The 18454-nt window shown below is 34.9% G+C and overlaps 2 protein-coding genes across 2 annotated transcripts; one reads left to right on the forward strand and one right to left on the reverse strand.

Annotated features, from left to right (window-relative positions):
* Positions 1-7473: 7473 nt before the first annotated feature.
* LOC149178827 (uncharacterized) lies at positions 7474-7961 on the forward strand. The gene has a single exon (XM_089423725.1). It carries the CDS (start codon positions 7474-7476, stop codon positions 7681-7683), a length of 210 nt encoding a protein of 69 aa, XP_089279851.1. The 3' UTR covers positions 7684-7961.
* Positions 7962-17062: 9101 nt separating this feature from the next.
* LOC149178828 (uncharacterized) lies at positions 17063-17534 on the reverse strand. The gene has a single exon (XM_089423726.1). The coding sequence runs from the start codon at positions 17532-17534 to the stop codon at positions 17325-17327; it is 210 nt and encodes a 69-aa protein (XP_089279852.1). The 3' UTR covers positions 17063-17324.
* Between the last annotated feature and the right edge of the window lie 920 nt (positions 17535-18454).

Genomic DNA, 18454 nt, shown 5'->3' on the forward strand with positions numbered 1-18454 from the left:
ATAATTGTCCGATAATTATAGGGGATATTTGTATCCCCACTTTTAAAAATAGGGATAATGAGGCTCTCTGTCCATGAATTAGGGAACCCTTGTTTGACTGCTTGATTGAAAAGCTTGTGAATATGGGGGATGAGGACAAGACCTCCAATTTTTAAGATTTTTGCCTGGTAACCTTCAATGTCCTTAGCTTTCCCATTTGCTAGGCAATTAACCCCAAAATCAATGTCTTCTAATGAGAAAACTTCTTTCATTGTGAGCAAGGTTTCAAAGTTATTCATGACATTTGGAGATTCATAAAGCTTTTTAAGATAGGAATTCCAATCGTGTAAAGCAATTTTAATATTATCTTTAGTTTTCCTATTCAGAATTTGCCTCCAAAATTTCTTAGGAGCTACCTTAGAGAGATGTAAGAGATTCTCTTGTCTTTTACGAATGTACTGCCTCTTTTTCCTTTTAGTCAGGGCTTTGTATATTTTTATCTTGCCTATTTTAAGAGATTCATCAACAACTTCCTTAATTGCTCTCCTCGCACTTTTACAATCTTTGTCATACCATGGGTTGGTTTTGCTATTTCTTTTATTATTTGAAACTTCAATTGAGAACTTGTTAATAGAATATGAGAGGGTTGTAGTAAAATTATGATAGAGGTCTTCTATGTTGCCTATACTAGATAAGAATTAGAAAGAGATCGTTTTTATTTCTATCAAATATTAAGTTCTTTTGGCTATAAGGATTATTTTCTATGGGATCTCTATGCATGAAAAAATTGAGAGTTATAAGTAAAGGCCTATGATCAAAGTCAGGCTCGTGGTCGTTTAAGATGTCAAAATTTATTATTTCGTTGTATAGAGGGAGGTCGGAAATAACATAGTCTACCACACTGCTACCAAGCCCATGGATGTAGCTCATCTGGCTAGAGTTGGGCCAATTCTTTAGATCGTTGCAAATTATGAGATCTTGAATACTGTAGAGCTTGGCTAGCTCCAACCCAAACAAATTCTCCCCGAGGTCTTCAAAGCTCCTTTTGTACCTACTAGCCAGAGTAGGGTCTTCGTCTAACCAAAGAGGATTAGGGTTGGAATGATTGCTTAGAATAATAGCTTGGTTGCTTGAAGTTCGAGCATTAAAGTCACCTATTAAAAGGATATTACCTTCATTCCTTAGAAATATCATTCTTTAAATCATTGTAAGGACTATTTTTATCTAGATTCTTTTTCTTATAGAAGTTAGAATTGATGGGGGGGAAATAACGTATTGCTATGAAGGTCTTTTTATTATTAATGTCAGCTATCTCTATCCAACTATATTGGTTGTAAGGGTCGTTTTTATAAATCCTAGCATGGGGGGAGATGTTCTTCTTAATGTAACAAGCTATTGCCCCAATGCCTCTACGGGAGGATCGCTTGTTCCAGGTAGACCATAGGGTAAAGCCATCTATGTTAGGGACCTTAGATTCTTCGTGCTCACAAGTTTCAACAAGAAAGATAATATCAACATCATTTGAGATCCAACTTAGCTTGGGGCCTTTGTTCCATATAAAACCCCGACAGTTCCAAGAAAGAATCTGGAGCATGTTGAATTGTTATTTATTACTATCTTTTTGGTTTCTATCTCGAATAAAGGCTTTTCTATTTCTGATTATTGCCCATTTTCCTTCCTCCATAGCTTATTTTACCTTTTGAACCTCCTTTCTTAATTCTGCTTGATCTTCTAGAATGAGATCTTCATTTATGAATATTCCCGTTCCTTTTAGACTTGAGGTTTTACTAAGTATGTCATACTTATGATCAGTAGAGCTCACCTTTATTCAGATCATTCTTCCTTTATTCTCAGTTAATTTCCCCAACCTTGTTGCTTATGTGAGACACATTGTTTCAATTTGTAATCTATTATGTAATTCTCTCTGGGCTATGGCTAAAGTTTCCTCATCTACCTTCCCTTTTAAACCGAAGATTATAAGGTTCAAGGCCCTTTTGTTACGCTTATGGTCTAATTATATTAATTTTTTCATTTCATCTTTAATTGGTTTGATATCTAATTTGTCTACCACATTACTTAGGGTGAGGTGATTATTAACTTTTTCTTCTAGTTCTTTAATATCATCATCTCCTTGCTGGGATGTTTGGTTAGTATCTTGGTTTCGTTTTTCTATGACCTGCAACCTAGTCTCCATTGCCACCATTTTATTCTCCAATAGTTCTGTTTTATTTTCTATTTGTTTTTGGATCGTGTCTTCAAGAGATGAAAATTTATTTTCCAGCATGGCTTCTAACTCTTTTTGTAGCTTGACTTCTCTTTCTTCTCTATGTTTCTCTAAAGACTCTATATAATCACAAAGGCCTTGTAGAGTAACTGTGCTAGGTCTGCCTTTGGTAATCTTTGGTAGTTGTGGTGAAATATTCATACTTTAAAATATATGAGCAAATATGTATTAGAAAAAGATAAGGAATGTGTGCACCTGATATTAGCAATTGCCCTTGATTGGATTGACCGCAGATCCAAAGGTAAAAACCCACGAGTTTCTAGACCATAGATTATTCAACGAACCACTGAGATCGTATAGTATTTGACGAACCACCGAGAATAGGGTTCACTGTAGAGAACTATGAATACAACCTAGCCAAAAGTTCCAGATACTACAAATTCCTTAAATTCTACGCAAAAATTGCACTGCTCAGGATCCGTGTATTATCCCAACTTCAATCCACGTCAAGAAATTTGATTTTGTCCCATCAAAATCATCTACAGGTGTCGCGTTTAATTTATGAATTTCAAACCTGGTATAGGAGTTGAATCTACTATAGAAGCTTGGGTCTGTTCATATTTCACACCTATTCGACGAGCCAAAGTATATTCAACAACCCACCTAGACCGAAGATTATTCAACAAACCACTGAGACCGTATAGTATTTGACGAACCACCGAGAAATTGTGCAAAGCTCTACGAATACACCACCGCAACCACAGATTATATAACACTTCAAAATTTATGTGCCAAATTTATGCGATCTGCGAGCCTCAGAATGCTAGGAATTGGAGCGAATATATAGACACAGAACTAGAGTGAGTATATGTAGTTATATATTAATTGTAAATTGAGTATTAAATGTATAAATATATTTATATCATTATTATATTTATTAGTTATAGTTATTATTATTTATTTATTTTCGAGCTTAATTTAATTTATATGGTAAACACAATTTCATTTTGATTATATACAACCAATTGTATATTTAATAGGATGTGCTAGTTCTATTCAGTGGCTAAAGAGAGCAAAGCTGACCAGCAAATAAACAAATGTATATCATTTGACCATGAAGGTGTGCAATAGTCTAAGCAATAGATGGATAAAGTTACCCAGAGTCTATCAAAATAGAAACAATTTTAAAGGCTCCAAAAAGAGTACCATAATATGTATGACAATACTATATATGAAAATAAATGGTTGTGAGAAACTCAACTAAAAATGAGAATGATTTTCATCTGTATAAGGTCTATGATAAAATCTGAAATGTTCATCCTTTATGACTTCCTTAATGTGCCATATCCCCTAATCCAAGTAAAGACCTTCCTTAGAAAGCCTATTTGATTCTTGTTTCAGTCCCTGCAGATGTGAAAGCAAGAAAATGAAACATAAGTATGTTTGATCCTCTGCAAATACTCTAGAATATGGACTAGATAAATTGTAACATAGCCTCATTTAGATACAGTGCAAAACAAGTTAAACAACTTTCATCCATGGAGGTGCATCCTAATATATTAAGAGATCCTTCCCATAAATGATCCTATTAAATTTGGCTATTCATTATATATTTTCTAACTTCTTCAACAAAAATTAAACTAAGACTAAACTGTTATATACCATTTATAATTAAAAATTGTGACAAAAATTTCCAAATCATAACCATAATTTTTTTCTTTTTTTTTCCACAACAAGAAGAAAATTTCTAAAGTGCAAAATTAACTTATCCACATTAACACCTTAAAATGTAATGTAGCCTCCTTATAAGTTAGGCAACTTTTATCCTTAAAAGTGCATGCTAATCAACTAACTAATCCTCCCATAAATGATTCCTATTATGACCATGCATTAAATATTTTCTAACTTAATCATAAAAAAAACACTGAGATACACTCTTTGTAATATTTAAATTATATATTTTTATTTATAACAAATAATATTTATAGTTTCAATAATTTTTTTATTTAACTTGATTTTAAGATTCATCACTTGGTAGATCTGAAATTAAGATGAATTTAGATTAGTTTAATTATTAATTATGATAATGAATATTTTTTTTTCTTTAGTTTTAGTTTTATATAATTTGACCAATTCGAAATGTTTTATTGATAATTATAATTATAATTATTATTTTTATTTTATTTTGACCAAATCAAAATGTTAAACATTACAATATCTTTACTTGCCTATATTAAAAAATACCTTTTATATAATATATAATAATAAAAAAATATAAACTAAAAAATTATTAATTTATATTTATTATAATAGAAAAAAACTTGATAAATATAACTACATTTTTATTTTTGTTGTTGTTGTTTTTCTAATTATTGCTCATTGAAGCCATAAGTACCAATAACAAAACCTAAATTACCTGTATTTGTAATATAGTCTTTGTCAGATATAATGGAAAAAATGACTTTTTCTTGGGAGGTGCAGGCTAAGAATGCGAGATCCTCCCTAAAAGACTTAAATGACTTTGTTACACAGGATGTGGCTGACTCAAATTTAGGTTTTAAAAGCCACATTGCATGCAGAAGTAGACTTCATGTGAAATTATTTATGATTCCATTCTCTCTCAATCTTATATGAATGAAATCACAATGACTTCAGATTTTAATAAAATACATTTTGGCACAGACCTTTTGATAAAAATTCAAATCAAACCACGTTAACTCTTCTAATAGTTTAGATTTTTTTATATTTTTATTGAGAGACAACCTTTCCTTGAAAGGACTCTCTTGTGAGAAGGCACACTTTCCCAACAAAAAACTGCATGTGTTGTTGGCCAATGGCCTCTCTTATATAACTTTCATAAATTGGGACTACACCCAAAAGTTGGCACCGACCAATAGGTGATTTTCTATTCATTTTTTAAATCTGGGGAATTTTTTGGAGCCACTAATGTTCGGCGGGGGCAGTGGAGTCAGGTGTTGGAAGGTACCTAAAATTTGCCAATCACTCTAGGCAGACACTGAATGATCAATAAAGAACTCAATTATTCCTACTTGTAGTGTTCTATTTAAGCTGATCTCCTACAGGGCAACACTGGCCTCTAAGAAACATAGAAACCATGGCACCTACCTCTGGAGTGTTGGTGTTTTTCTTGGCATTGACTTTGGCCTTGGATTTCTCTTTGGCTCATGTTAGCAATGGCCAGAAGCACATTTTCAATAAGATATCAAGAAAATTGCTTGATAATGGACTATCTAGGACGCCTCCTATGGGGTAAGTCTGCTTTTTTCTTATTCTTGAATTACAATAGCTTCTTGTTATATTAGATATAGATTCATGGATAAATGCTTGCTGATTTTTTTTTTCGATTGCAGGTGGAATAGCAGGAACCATTTTGCTTGTGACGCAATATCAATGAGGAAGTAATCAAGGAAACTAGTATGAGCTGTTAATTTCAGCTATGAGAAAGAAGCTAGTTAGTTTCGACTCTAGTCTTTGGTTTGGGGCTATCCATATATTTAGCATTGAAATCAATTACTTTCCCTTGAACTAAGGTTATTTTCAGCTAATTACATTAGAAAAAAGCTTTTGAGTTTTGACTCTAGGCTTTGGTTTGGGGCTATCCATATATTTTTCATAGAAGTAATCATTCTCAGTTCAACTAAGATTTGTTTTGGGGTTTGCTTTTGTGGCTTTGGTTTGGAGCTAATATATTTGTCTTAGAAGTAATCATTCTCAGTTCAACTAAGATTTGTTTTGTGGGTTGCTTTTGTTCTTGTTGCAGCTGATGCTTTAGTCTCAACTGGGTTCAACAAACTTGGATATGAGTATGTAAATATAGGTAAGTATTCTCTGCACTGAAACAATTATATGGATCTTGAAAGTCGTAACCATGTTATAGCTTACATGTGAAAATAGGTAAGTATTCTCAGCCTGAAACAATTATATGGGATCTTGAAAGTCATAACTATGTCATAGCTTATATGTGTGCTAATGTGGGTATTCTTGGTGATCTCAACTCTGGATTTTGGGTTAACTATATGATTGTTGGGTGGAGTACAAGCGAGATAAAGAAGTACGTGCTCAACCTGATAGATAAAACGGTTTTTTACTTTTAGTTATGAATCTATATATGTGTTGATCTTTGTAAGGTAACTTATTTTGTATTGTTGGTCTGGGTTTATGATTTACGTGCAGGGACGATTAGTTCCAAATTCTACAACATTCCCATCTGGTATCAAAACCCTTGCTGACTATGTACACAGAAAAGGTCTCAAACTCAGGATATATTCAGATGCAGGGTATGAAATACAAATACTTTTATTCATATAGGCAATGATCAGCTAGGAAAAACTCTGTTTTTGAGCTGTTGGGTTGTTTCTAGGTTCTTTACCTATTCAAAATGACAACCAGGTTCCTTAGGATATGAGCAAATAGACACAGATACATTTGCTGAATGGGTACATACATTCAGTTCCATATAGGTTTACACTGTAAAATTGAACATATTATCCATGACAATTTATAGATCAAGTTCTAAAAACTCAAATCTAGTCTTGGTAAATACAAATAGATTCAAATAATGGGTTGGGGGAAGAAGTTCCTAACTTCAACCAAAAATAATGGATGCTCTAATTAAAAACATATGTTTCCTCTACTTACTATCCAACAAAATGCAAACAATTATTCAAATATGATAATAGTTACATAGTTTTTATTTTCCTTGTGTGGGAAAAAAATTTCACAACTTAGGTTTTCCATTCTACAAAGGACTTCGATGAGATGTCCCTATATCATGAAAATGCATCATTGTATTCTAGGAAAAGCTCACAACCTAAAATAACGGAGTAGTCTACCTAGGCTGTAGAATGGCTCGTTTTCCGGCATCGGCCGGAACATCGTCCGGCTCCGGCTACCGGTAAACTCTCCATCCTCCACCACCATCTCCTAGCTCCGCCACCCTCTTTCTCCGCCACCCTGCCCTGACAGCCCTGACATTCCCTGACAAAAAAATCTGAATGCCGCCTGACATCCCTGACCGATCAGCGACGAGCTAGAATTCATGCGGGGAGTATTATGGCCGGTTCGAAATGGTCACCCGCGTGTGATTCTGTTATCTCACATTTCTCGGTCCATTCTGGTCGAGTGTTCGAACCTCAAACAAGGAGATTTAGGCTTCGAATTTGTGGTGGTCTGTTCTGAGATTCAGATTTGCTCGGCAGAGGGTTTTGGCTCTTCCACATACCAATTAGTTGTTTTGAGCGTAAGCGAGAATGGCGGGGGCAGGCAAGTACGCATTTTCGGCTCTCTTGGCCGTTGTGATGATAATGGTGGGAGCAGGAGTAGCAGCAGCAGCAGAGGTGACCGCAGCATCTCCCAGTCCAACAATGGAGGCAGGTGCTGCTTCCATGGCCTTCGTTCCCTCTCTATTCTTCGCAATCATGGCCTCATTCATCCCCTTCTTGGTCTCTCGATTTTACTGAGATCTCTTGCGGTTGCTCTTTGGTCCATTTTTTAGGATCAGTGAGGGTCGGCTTTTATTATCAGCTTATATATATTTTCTGATATTTATACGGCAGTATAGGTATATGTTTAGTGGAGGTTATTCTTTTCCGGACGAGTGCCAGAGTATTTTGTATCTGGAGGTTTTCTTACTTCATTGTTTATCCATTTAGGAAATAAAGGGATCTCTTCACAGCCCTTTCTATTGAATATGATTTTGAGTTAATAAATTTTGTTTGATAATCTTGGACTTAGCAGGTTACAATGGCTTCGCAGATTTTGCGTTTTCTGTTGTTTTGAGAATCGTGTACTACCGTAGTACACCATATTTATTCTTTAAGGAGCGTATATTATTATGTCAGTTACGGTGTGTTTGTATACATATGTATATATGTCAGACGATAAAAATATGCAGGATATACATCCCTTTCATCATACACATCTCTTACCCTTTTTTGAATGCTTGCCTTACTTTCTACACTTTTCATGATGAATAAATTTTGATATCAATAAGCCATGGTAAGCTTTCCAGCTCTGTATGACCATGAATTCTTTTCCTAATGCATTATAGTATCTTTCCATCTGTGCATATGATCATCATTTAAAATTTTCGATGTGCAGAGTGCACAGATCATCATTTAAAATTTTCGATGTGCAGAGTCATTCGTATTAGGATAAAACAGTACAAAGCATTTGATACCCTGGCATGCGAAAATTTTAAAGTGCTACTCATTTCTCGAATCCGAACAAAAGGGCACACAGCATTCTATACCGGACATGGTATCTTTCCGGTTCATGATCATTTAAAATCGAGAAGCATAAACGGGTTACATTTTCCCACAAATTGTGACATGATGGTTTTTTAGTCCGTTTCCATAAGATTTCTGATGATGGTGCTGAATTGGTTAACATTTTTGATGGTGTTACAGTCAGTTTTAAAATGAAGTGCCAAATTCTAAAGAGAAATTAGCAGGGAAATTGTGGAATTGTGGCCTCTTAAAGACAAAAATTTCCTAATTCTGATGAGAAATGAAGAGCCAAAATCGAATGAGAATTTAGCAGGGAAATAATTCTGATGAGAAATTAAGAGTTAAATTCTAATGAGAAATTAGGAGGGAAATTGTGAAATTCCAATGCGGAGAGTTTCATTTAAGGATAAAACAGTACAAAACATTTTATACCCTGAAATACAAAAACTTTCATGTGACAGATTACTTTCTTGGCCTATCTTGTAAAAAGGGTACAAAGCATTTTATAGTGGATAAAAAAAATAAAATAAAAAAGTGTTTACCAAGATGGAAGAAAAAAAGGAAAAAAAATATTTATGGAAGGTGGAAGAAAAATATTTATCAAGGTGGAAGAATTGCACTGATGGTTAAAAGTGTTTTAGGCAAAAGATATAAAAGGTTTTTGCATCAACAGTGTTTGAATCATGTTTGTGATGATGGAAGTGGATTCAATCATGTTTTTTTTTAATGATGGAAGTAGATTCAGCGCTATCAAAACCCTCCAGGGCACCAAAAACTTTTAAGCTGTCAAAACTTTTAAGCTTGACAGCTGTAACCTGGATTTACAAAAATCTTTGCCAGATTTTATTAAAATCTTGCTAGAATTTGCATCATTTTCAGCCCAAAAAAGCAGCCTTGTTAGACCACTGGATAACGAGGTCGAGGAGGAATTGCTTTGATGGCAAAAAATGACTGGAAATTGGGCAAAAAAATTTCAAAAAATCTTATACCCAAATGTTTGAATGAATATTTTTGATGATGGAAATGGATTCAGCACCATCTAAAAATTTTGGCACACCCAAAATCAACTTTTGGCATACCCAAAATCTTGAAGTTTAAGAACTATACCTTGGATGTGCCAATTTCTCTTTCATCTATGTGCCAAATTCAAAAAATTCTTTTGAAGTTTAACAACTATAACTTCAATGTGCCAAATTCTTTTTCATATGCTAAATTCGTTTACTACTACATATCCCGTCACGCATTTTATACCGGATAAAAAATGGTATACAAGTACATTTGTCCACAACTATAACTTTTAATTGTTTTTAATGGATGGATAAATTTCAAATTTTCTCTCCATCAAAACGGATGCATGGATGACTTTAATGAAGGGAACTTACATTTGTGGACTGTTGCCAATGTTGTGTTGCATATTCTTTTAAGTTGTGGACTGTTGCCAATGATGTTTTGCATCTTCTTTAAGTTGTGGACTGCATCTTCTTTAAGTTGTGGATTATGCATGGATGACTTGAATGAAGGGAACTTACATTTGTGGACTGTTGCCAATGTTGTGTTGCATATTCTTTAAGTTGTGGACCGTTGCCAATGATGTTTTGCATCTTCTTTAAGTTGTGGACTGCATCTTCTTTAAGTTGTGGATTGTTGGCTTTAAGTTAGGGTGTACTTGGAGAGCTAATGTTATGAAATTAATTTTAATTAACAGAATTTATAATTGTGAATAGTGGTGAATGATATTCTTTATGAGGTGAATGATATTCTTTGTCTGTTTTATATTGAAAATTTGGAGAGGTAATGTTATGGATGTTTTAATCTTGTGAAATTAAGGTGAATGAAGGGAAATTGCAATTATATTGGTGAATGGTGTTTTTTTAGTATGTTGATGATTTAGAAAGTTAATGTAATGGTGAATTGAGTTAATCAAATGACATTAATCATTTAAAATGATTGATGTGCATAGTGTATTTTTGAAGATGTTTTAAGTATTTTGTATCTAGACTCTATAAATTTAGGGAAACATCCAAGGGAAAACATGGACAATGGAAACATCTAATCAATATGTAAGGAAAACATGGACAATGTTGAAAGATAAAATGAATTTATTTTTTACAAATAAAAACAAGTTGTCATGTTGCATGAAACTTGTGGCCCATGGGAGCTTATCACAAAGAAGAATAAAGTTTGAGATAATGGTTGTGGAAGTTTATCAAAATCAAGGGCCTAACAAAAAGAAGAATAAAGTTCCAAATAATGCTTGTGGAAGTTTTTCAAAATCAAGGGCCAAGCAAATATGCTTTCATTAACTCTATGTAAGTGTTCCACAATTTAGAATCAATACAACTATGTAAATTGCTTAGAAGCCAACCCCTATACCTTATTCAATGACATCTTTTAGACTTGGTATTGAAAAGGTTCAACTGGCCGATACCTTTGGAACCTCTTGGGGTAATTCCATTTTTCATGAGCATTGAACAATTGGGCTGTACAAGCTTACTTTTAAGTAAAAAATCTTCATAAGTATTAAACCATTTGTAACAACCTTTTTTGGTTGTCCCCTCGTGTAAATATTTTCATGTGTGATTGAAATTAATTGTGATAAATGTAAAAGTGACTAGATTGAGAAGAGGACATAGATTCAAAGCTTGAGAGAAGTTGCTTAGGAATTGCATGAGGAAATAACCAAGCTAAGAAGTTTTTGTTTAATGGCCACCCCTATTCATGTTGAATTAAAAACAAGTTGGTATAGACATTTAAATGGAGCAAAAAAACAAACTAGCTTGCTCTCCTGGAGGTTTGTAAGTGGTCTAAACACATCTGGGAATTCAGATCATGTCCTGTGAGAAATATTGGGAATGCCAGATTTTTGTATAAATTGGATAGTGTAAAACAAAGAAATAACATCCAAGGGCTAGACTTGGTGGGGTCCACAAGATTGTCTATGTGGAAAGGGTTAAGAGGACATAGCCACAACCATGTTGGTGTGAAGGATACCATGGAATTGCTTGCTGAAGTGGTAGAGCCACGCAGACACCATGTGGGTGCCACATGGAAGGATCTTGTTTACATGGAAAATATTAAATGATCAAACTTTAAATGGGCATAACTTTTGATCCATGCATGATCCATAAACTGTTGTGGATATTCCACTGGATAGTTCGTCATAATATATATGATAAAACTGTATTTAAAAATCCAAAATATACATTATTAGGGTTGTATTTCTCTTTAACGTTTTGGATATGTAGATTATTGTTAATTGCATATATATGAAAATTAAAATTATGCATAAAATATAGAAAAGTGAAATAAAAACTCATAAACCATGATTGGCACAAGATATGACCTGGGAAACCTTTTAAGGAGAAACCCATGTTGGAAGTTGAGGTCATTCAACTCTCTTTCTCTGAATATAAAATGGTTGTAAGTACAAAGAAGTACAACCTATGGCATGTGGCTACTACAGTGCACAACTTCTCTCTATGTGCTCTATCTGGTATCCCTCTTGGCTATTTTTTCTCATCTATGGAACAAATGCACTCAAAAGAATGGAACCCCTTTTCCTCCTAATGGCCCGATTATAACATAGCTCGATAGCCTACTAGTGGTTGGGTTTGAATACCCCAACTCTTAACCAAAGTTATAATATGGACTATTCTAGAGTCTTCTTCATCATAATCATGTGGCATCCTCTCGAATTATGGTGGTGAAAATAGAAAGGTCAAATTTTGAGTGGCATAAATTTTACCTAAGGACTTTGATTGACGTGATTCTTGCATTGTTGGAAAGGTCTCTGTGTGTAGAATATGATAAAAATGTATGGTGCCAAAACGACAAATTTTTACCCCCAAAAATCATCGTTTGATGCCTCAAAATACTCTTGGAAGGTTTCAGACCCTAATTTGTTAAATTGGGTCCCAATGGTAAAGATGGTCCTGTGAGCTAATTCCTCCATTTTTTCCACTATGAAAGACATTGAGATGGATGAAACAATGTAATGATCCAATCCAAATCACACCTCCCCATTTTGGGAGGCTTTTGGTCCCTAGGAAATTTTTCCTCCACCTTCTCTCGGGTGCACCATTTAGCTTTGCTTGGAAATTTCACTTTCAACCCAATATACCAAAGGCCATGTTGTCGTTGTCTTGTAGTTTTGGACCTCTTCTACAAAATTGTATATTCTATCAACTCTATGTGAGAATATGGTGCCAAATCCTTCATAAAAGGTAGGCCCTATTCCTCTTCCTGATCTAGCATGGAAGGCTCATAGAGATTTAGATCCTCTACATTCATAACTGAGTAAATGCTCATGTATGGTGGTAGACTATGTCGATAGGAATTATCACCCACCTTTTCTAGTATCTCGAAGGGACCATACCACAAAGCCTTGATTTTCATACCAGGACCTTGTAGCTTCTCATTGTGCAACTATAATCATACTCTGTCTCCCACCTTGAATGATTTGTCTATTTTGTGTTGATCATGTCTGGCCTTATATTTTTCTTGTGACTTCTATAGTGTCTCTTATACTTATATATGGATATGCTTGATCTTCTCTACAAATTTTTCAGCCCTTAAGGAGTCCACTGTAAGATCATCCCGTGCCCCTCCTTGCTGTCCATATGCAATATCCAAAGGTGAAGGCAACAAATATCCAAAACAAGTTTCAAATGGGGACTTACCAGTAGAAGTATGGTGATGTAAGCCCAATTTTGAGCCTGCTACCCACAGTCCCAGTTATGACTAAAAATGTGCTTCCTTCAACCCTCGGGATATAAATCCCTTTATATATAACAGTGGGAGGCTTTGAATTAAAGTGGGAGGAGCCAAAAGTGTTTCGAGCCTTGTTATTCTTTTCTAACACAGGACCTTCACAACCCTTGTATACTTCTAGACTGCCCTTAGCGGCACTGCCCCCAATTATTAGCATTCTTTTCGTACGTTAATGCCCTTCTTAAATACTCGACCTCTTCTACCTTCCAATAATGCTGCTCACATTTCTTGGCTCCTTTATACTTGATGCCTTGGAACTGTCCCCATGATCGTGCATAATGACACCTGGGTCTCAAAGTTTGGCCTTCTTTTAATTGTTTGTTCTTCGAACCTTTAGCCTAAAGCCCTTCTGGATGATCCAATTGCAACACAACGTCCTCTAATTTGTTGTGGGTTATCACATTCATTGTTGCCTCATCAGCTCGCTCAATAGTTGCTGGTACAATAAAAAGAAGTGTTACAACAAATCACCAGGATAGAAACTTCGGGCGAGGCCCACTTGTTCCTCCTACCAATGTTTATGGCTCGCTCTTATTAGCTCGGTGCAATGGAGAGCAAGCTAGTTTGTTTTTTTGCTCCATTTAAATGTCTATACCAACTTGTTTTTAATTCAACATGAATAGGGGTGGCCATTAAACAAAAACTTCTTAGCTTGGTTATTTCCTCATGCAATTCCTAAGCAACTTCTCTCAAGCTTTGAATCTATGTCCTCTTCTCAATCTAGTCACTTTTACATTTATCACAATTAATTTCAATCACACATGAAAATATTTACACGAGGGGACAACCAAAAAAGGTTGTTACAAATGGTTTAATACTTATGAAGATTTTTTACTTAAAAGTAAGCTTGTACAACCCAATTGTTCAATGCTCATGAAAAATGGAATTACCCCAAGAGGTTCCAAAGGTATCGGCCAGTTGAACCTTTTCAATACCAAGTCTAAAAGATGTCATTGAATAAGGTAGAGGGGTTGGCTTCTAAGCAATTTACATAGTTGTATTGATTCTAAATTGTGGAACACTTACATAGAGTTAAAGAAAGCATATTTGCTTGGCCCTTGATTTTGAAAAACTTCCACAAGCATTATTTGGAACTTTATTCTTCTTTTTGATAGGCCCTTGATTTTGATAAACTTCCACAACCATTATCTCAAACTTTATTCTTCTTTGTGATAAGCTCCCATGGGCCACAAGTTTCATGCAACATGACAACTTGTTTTTATTTGTAAAAAATAAATTCATTTTATCTTTCAACATTGTCCATGTTTTCCTTACATATTGATTAGATGTTTCCATTGTCCATGTTTTCCCTTGGATGTTTCCCTAAATTTATAGAGTCTAGATACAAAATACTTAAAACATCTTCAAAAATACACTATGCACATCAATCATTTTAAATGATTAATGTCATTTTATTAACTCAATTCACCATTACATTACCTTTCTAAATCATCAACATACTAAATAAACACCATTCACCAATATAATTGCAATTTCCCTTCATTCACCTTAATTTCACAAGATTAAAACATCCATAACATTACCTCTCCAAATTTTCAATATAAAACAGACAAAGAATATCATTCACCTCATAAAGAATATCATTCACCACTATTCACAATTATAAATTCCGTTAATTAAAATTAATTTCATAACATTAGCTCTCCAAGTACACCCTAACTTAAAGCCAACAATCCACAACTTAAAGAAGATGCAGTCCACAACTTAAAGAAGATGCAAAACATCATTGGCAACGGTCCACAACTTAAAGAATATGCAACACAACATTGGCAACAGTCCACAAATGTAAGTTCCCTTCATTCAAGTCATCCATGCATAATCCACAACTTAAAGAAGATGCAGTCCACAACTTAAAGAAGATGCAAAACATCATTGGCAACAGTCCACAACTTAAAAGAATATGCAACACAACATTGGCAACAGTCCACAAATGTAAGTTCCCTTCATTAAAGTCATCCATGCATCCGTTTTGATGGAGAGAAAATTTGAAATTTATCCATCCATTAAAAACAATTAAAAGTTATAGTTGTGGACAAATGTACTTGTATACCATTTTTTATCCGGTATAAAATGCGTGACGGGATATGTAAGTAAACGAATTTAGCATATGAAAAAGAATTTGGCACATTGAAGTTATAGTTGTTAAACTTCAAAAGAATTTTTTGAATTTGGCACACAGATGAAAGAGAAATTGGCACATCCAAGGTATAGTTCTTAAACTTCAAGATTTTGGGTATGCCAAAAGTTGATTTTGGGTGTGCCAAAATTTTTAGATGGTGCTGAATCCATTTCCATCATCAAAAATAATTCATTCAAACATTTGGGTATAAGATTTTTTGAAATTTTTTTGCCCAATTTCCAGTCATTTTTGGCCATCAAAGCAATTCCTCCTCGACCTCGTTATCCAGTGGTCTAACAAGGCTGATTTTTTGGGCTGAAAATGATGAAAATTCTAGCAAGATTTTAATAAAATCTGGCAAAGATTTTTGTAAATCCAGGTTACAGCTGTCAAGCTTAAAAGTTTTGACAGCTTAAAAGTTTTTGGTGCCCTGGAGGGTTTTGATAGCGCTGAATCTACTTCCATCATTAAAAAAAAAACATGATTGAATCCACTTCCATCATCACAAACATGATTCAAACACTGTTGATGCAAAAACCTTTTATATCTTTTGCCTAAAACACTTTTAACCATCAGTGCAATTCTTCCACCTTGATAAATATTTTTCTTCCACCTTCCATAAATATTTTTTTTCCTTTTTTTCTTCCATCTTGGTAAACACTTTTTTATTTTATTTTTTTTATCCACTATAAAATGCTTCGTACCCTTTTTACAAGATAGGCCAAGAAAGTAATCTGTCACATGAAAGTTTTTGTATTTCAGGGTATAAAATGTTTTGTACTGTTTTATCCTTAAATGAAACTCTCTGCATTGGAATTTCACAATTTCCCTCCTAATTTCTCATTAGAATTTAACTCTTAATTTCTCATCAGAATTATTTCCCTGCTAAATTCTCATTCGATTTTGGCTCTTCATTTCTCATCAGAATTAGGAAATTTTTGTCTTTAAGAGGCCACAATTCCACAATTTCCCTGCTAATTTCTCTTTAGAATTTGGCACTTCATTTTAAAACTGACTGTAACACCATCAAAAATGTTAACCAATTCAGCACCATCATCAGAAATCTTATGGAAACGGACTAAAAAACCATCATGTCACAATTTGTGGGAAAATGTAACCCGTTTATGCTTCTCGATTTTAAATGATCATGAACCGGAAAGATACCATGTCCGGTATAGAATGTTGTGTGCCCTTTTGTTCGGATTCGAGAAATGAGTAGCACTTTAAAATTTTCGCATGCCAGGGTATCAAATGCTTTGTACTGTTTTATCCTAAGACGAATGACTCTGCACATCGAAAATTTTAAATGATGATCTGTGCACTCTGCACATCGAAAATTTTAAATGATGATCATATGCACAGATGGAAAGATACTATAATGCATTAGGAAAAGAATTCATGGTCATACAGAGCTGGAAAGCTTACCATGGCTTATTGATATCAAAATTTATTCATCATGAAAAGTGTAGAAAGTAAGGCAAGCATTCAAAAAAGGGTAAGAGATGTGTATGATGAAAGGGATGTATATCCTGCATATTTTTATCGTCTGACATATATACATATGTATACAAACACACCGTAACTGACATAATAATATACGCTCCTTAAAGAATAAATATGGTGTACTACGGTAGTACACGATTCTCAAACAACAGAGAAACGCAAAATCTGCGAAGCCATTGTAACCTGCTAAGTCCAAGATTATCAAACAAAATTTATTAACTCAAAATCATATTCAATAGAAAGGGCTGTGAAGAGATCCCTTTATTTCCTAAATGGATAAACAATGAAGTAAGAAAACCTCCAGATACAAAATACTCTGGCACTCGTCCAGAAAAGAATAACCTCCACTAAACCTATACCTATACTGCCGTATAAATATCAGAAAATATATATAAGTTGATAATAAAAGCCGACCCTCGCTGATCCTAAAAAATGGACCAAAGAGCAACCGCAAGAGATCTCAGTAAAATCGAGAGACCAAGAAGGGGATGAATGAGGCCATGATTGCGAAGAATAGAGAGGGAACGAAGGCCATGGAAGCAGCACCTGCCTCCATTGTTGGACTGGGAGATGCTGCGGTCACCTCTGCTGCTGCTGCTACTCCCGCTCCCACCATTATCATCACAACGGCCAAGAGAGCCGAAAATGCGTACTTTCCTGCCCCCGCCATTCTCGCTTACGCTCAAAACAGCTAATTGGTATGTGGAAGAGCCAAAACCCTCTGCCGAGCAAATCTGAATCTCAGAACAGACCACCACAAATTCGAAGCCTAAATCTCCTTGTTTGAGGTTCGAACACTCGACCAGAATGGACCGAGAAATGTGAGATAACAGAATCACGCGCGGGTGACCATTTCGAACCGGCCATAATACTCCCCGCATGAATTCCAGCTCCAGCTCGTCCCTGATCGGTCAGGGATGTCAGGCGGCATTCAGATTTTTTTGTCAGGGAATGTGAGGGCTGTCAGGGGAGGGTGGCGGAGAAAGAGGGTGGCGGAGCTAGGAGATGGTGGTGGAGGATGGAGAGTTTACCGGTAGCCGGAGTCGGACGATTTTCCGGCCGGTGCCGGAAAACGGGCCATTCTACAGCCTAGGTAGACTACTCCTAAAATAACCCACTAGTGACTTGTGAGGGAGCAAACCTCTACTTTTACTAGATGTCACTAGATCTTAAGTCATTAACTTCTTTCCTTAAGTTCAAGGAGGACAAAGCTCTTAGTTTATGAAAAGTAGTTTTAGGCCATAAAAGGATGGTTTCAACTCTAAATAGTATCCAACAGATAAGTAATGTCTTACTAGTTAGCACTCAAGATACCACTAGAAAAGCCACGTCGAATACAAAGCATCTAGTCATCCACAATTACAATTTAACCTTTTACCAAAAAAGATAAACTCACCAAAATAACAATATAAATTGAAAAATAAATGTAACCACATTAAAAAGAAGAGGAAGGAAGAAACTAACTTGAATTATTTATCTACCATAGGATAATACAACATATGTTGCACACAATACTACAATATATATTGTCTTTATTTATTATCTATATTGTCTTTATTTATTATTTAACAAAATACAAATAAATAATCA

The sequence above is a fragment of the Pinus tabuliformis genome, chromosome 4_1, assembly GCF_031772625.1.
Source record: "Pinus tabuliformis cultivar Carrire ecotype Pingquan chromosome 4_1, CPIR1, whole genome shotgun sequence".
NCBI lineage: Eukaryota > Viridiplantae > Streptophyta > Pinopsida > Pinales > Pinaceae > Pinus > Pinus tabuliformis.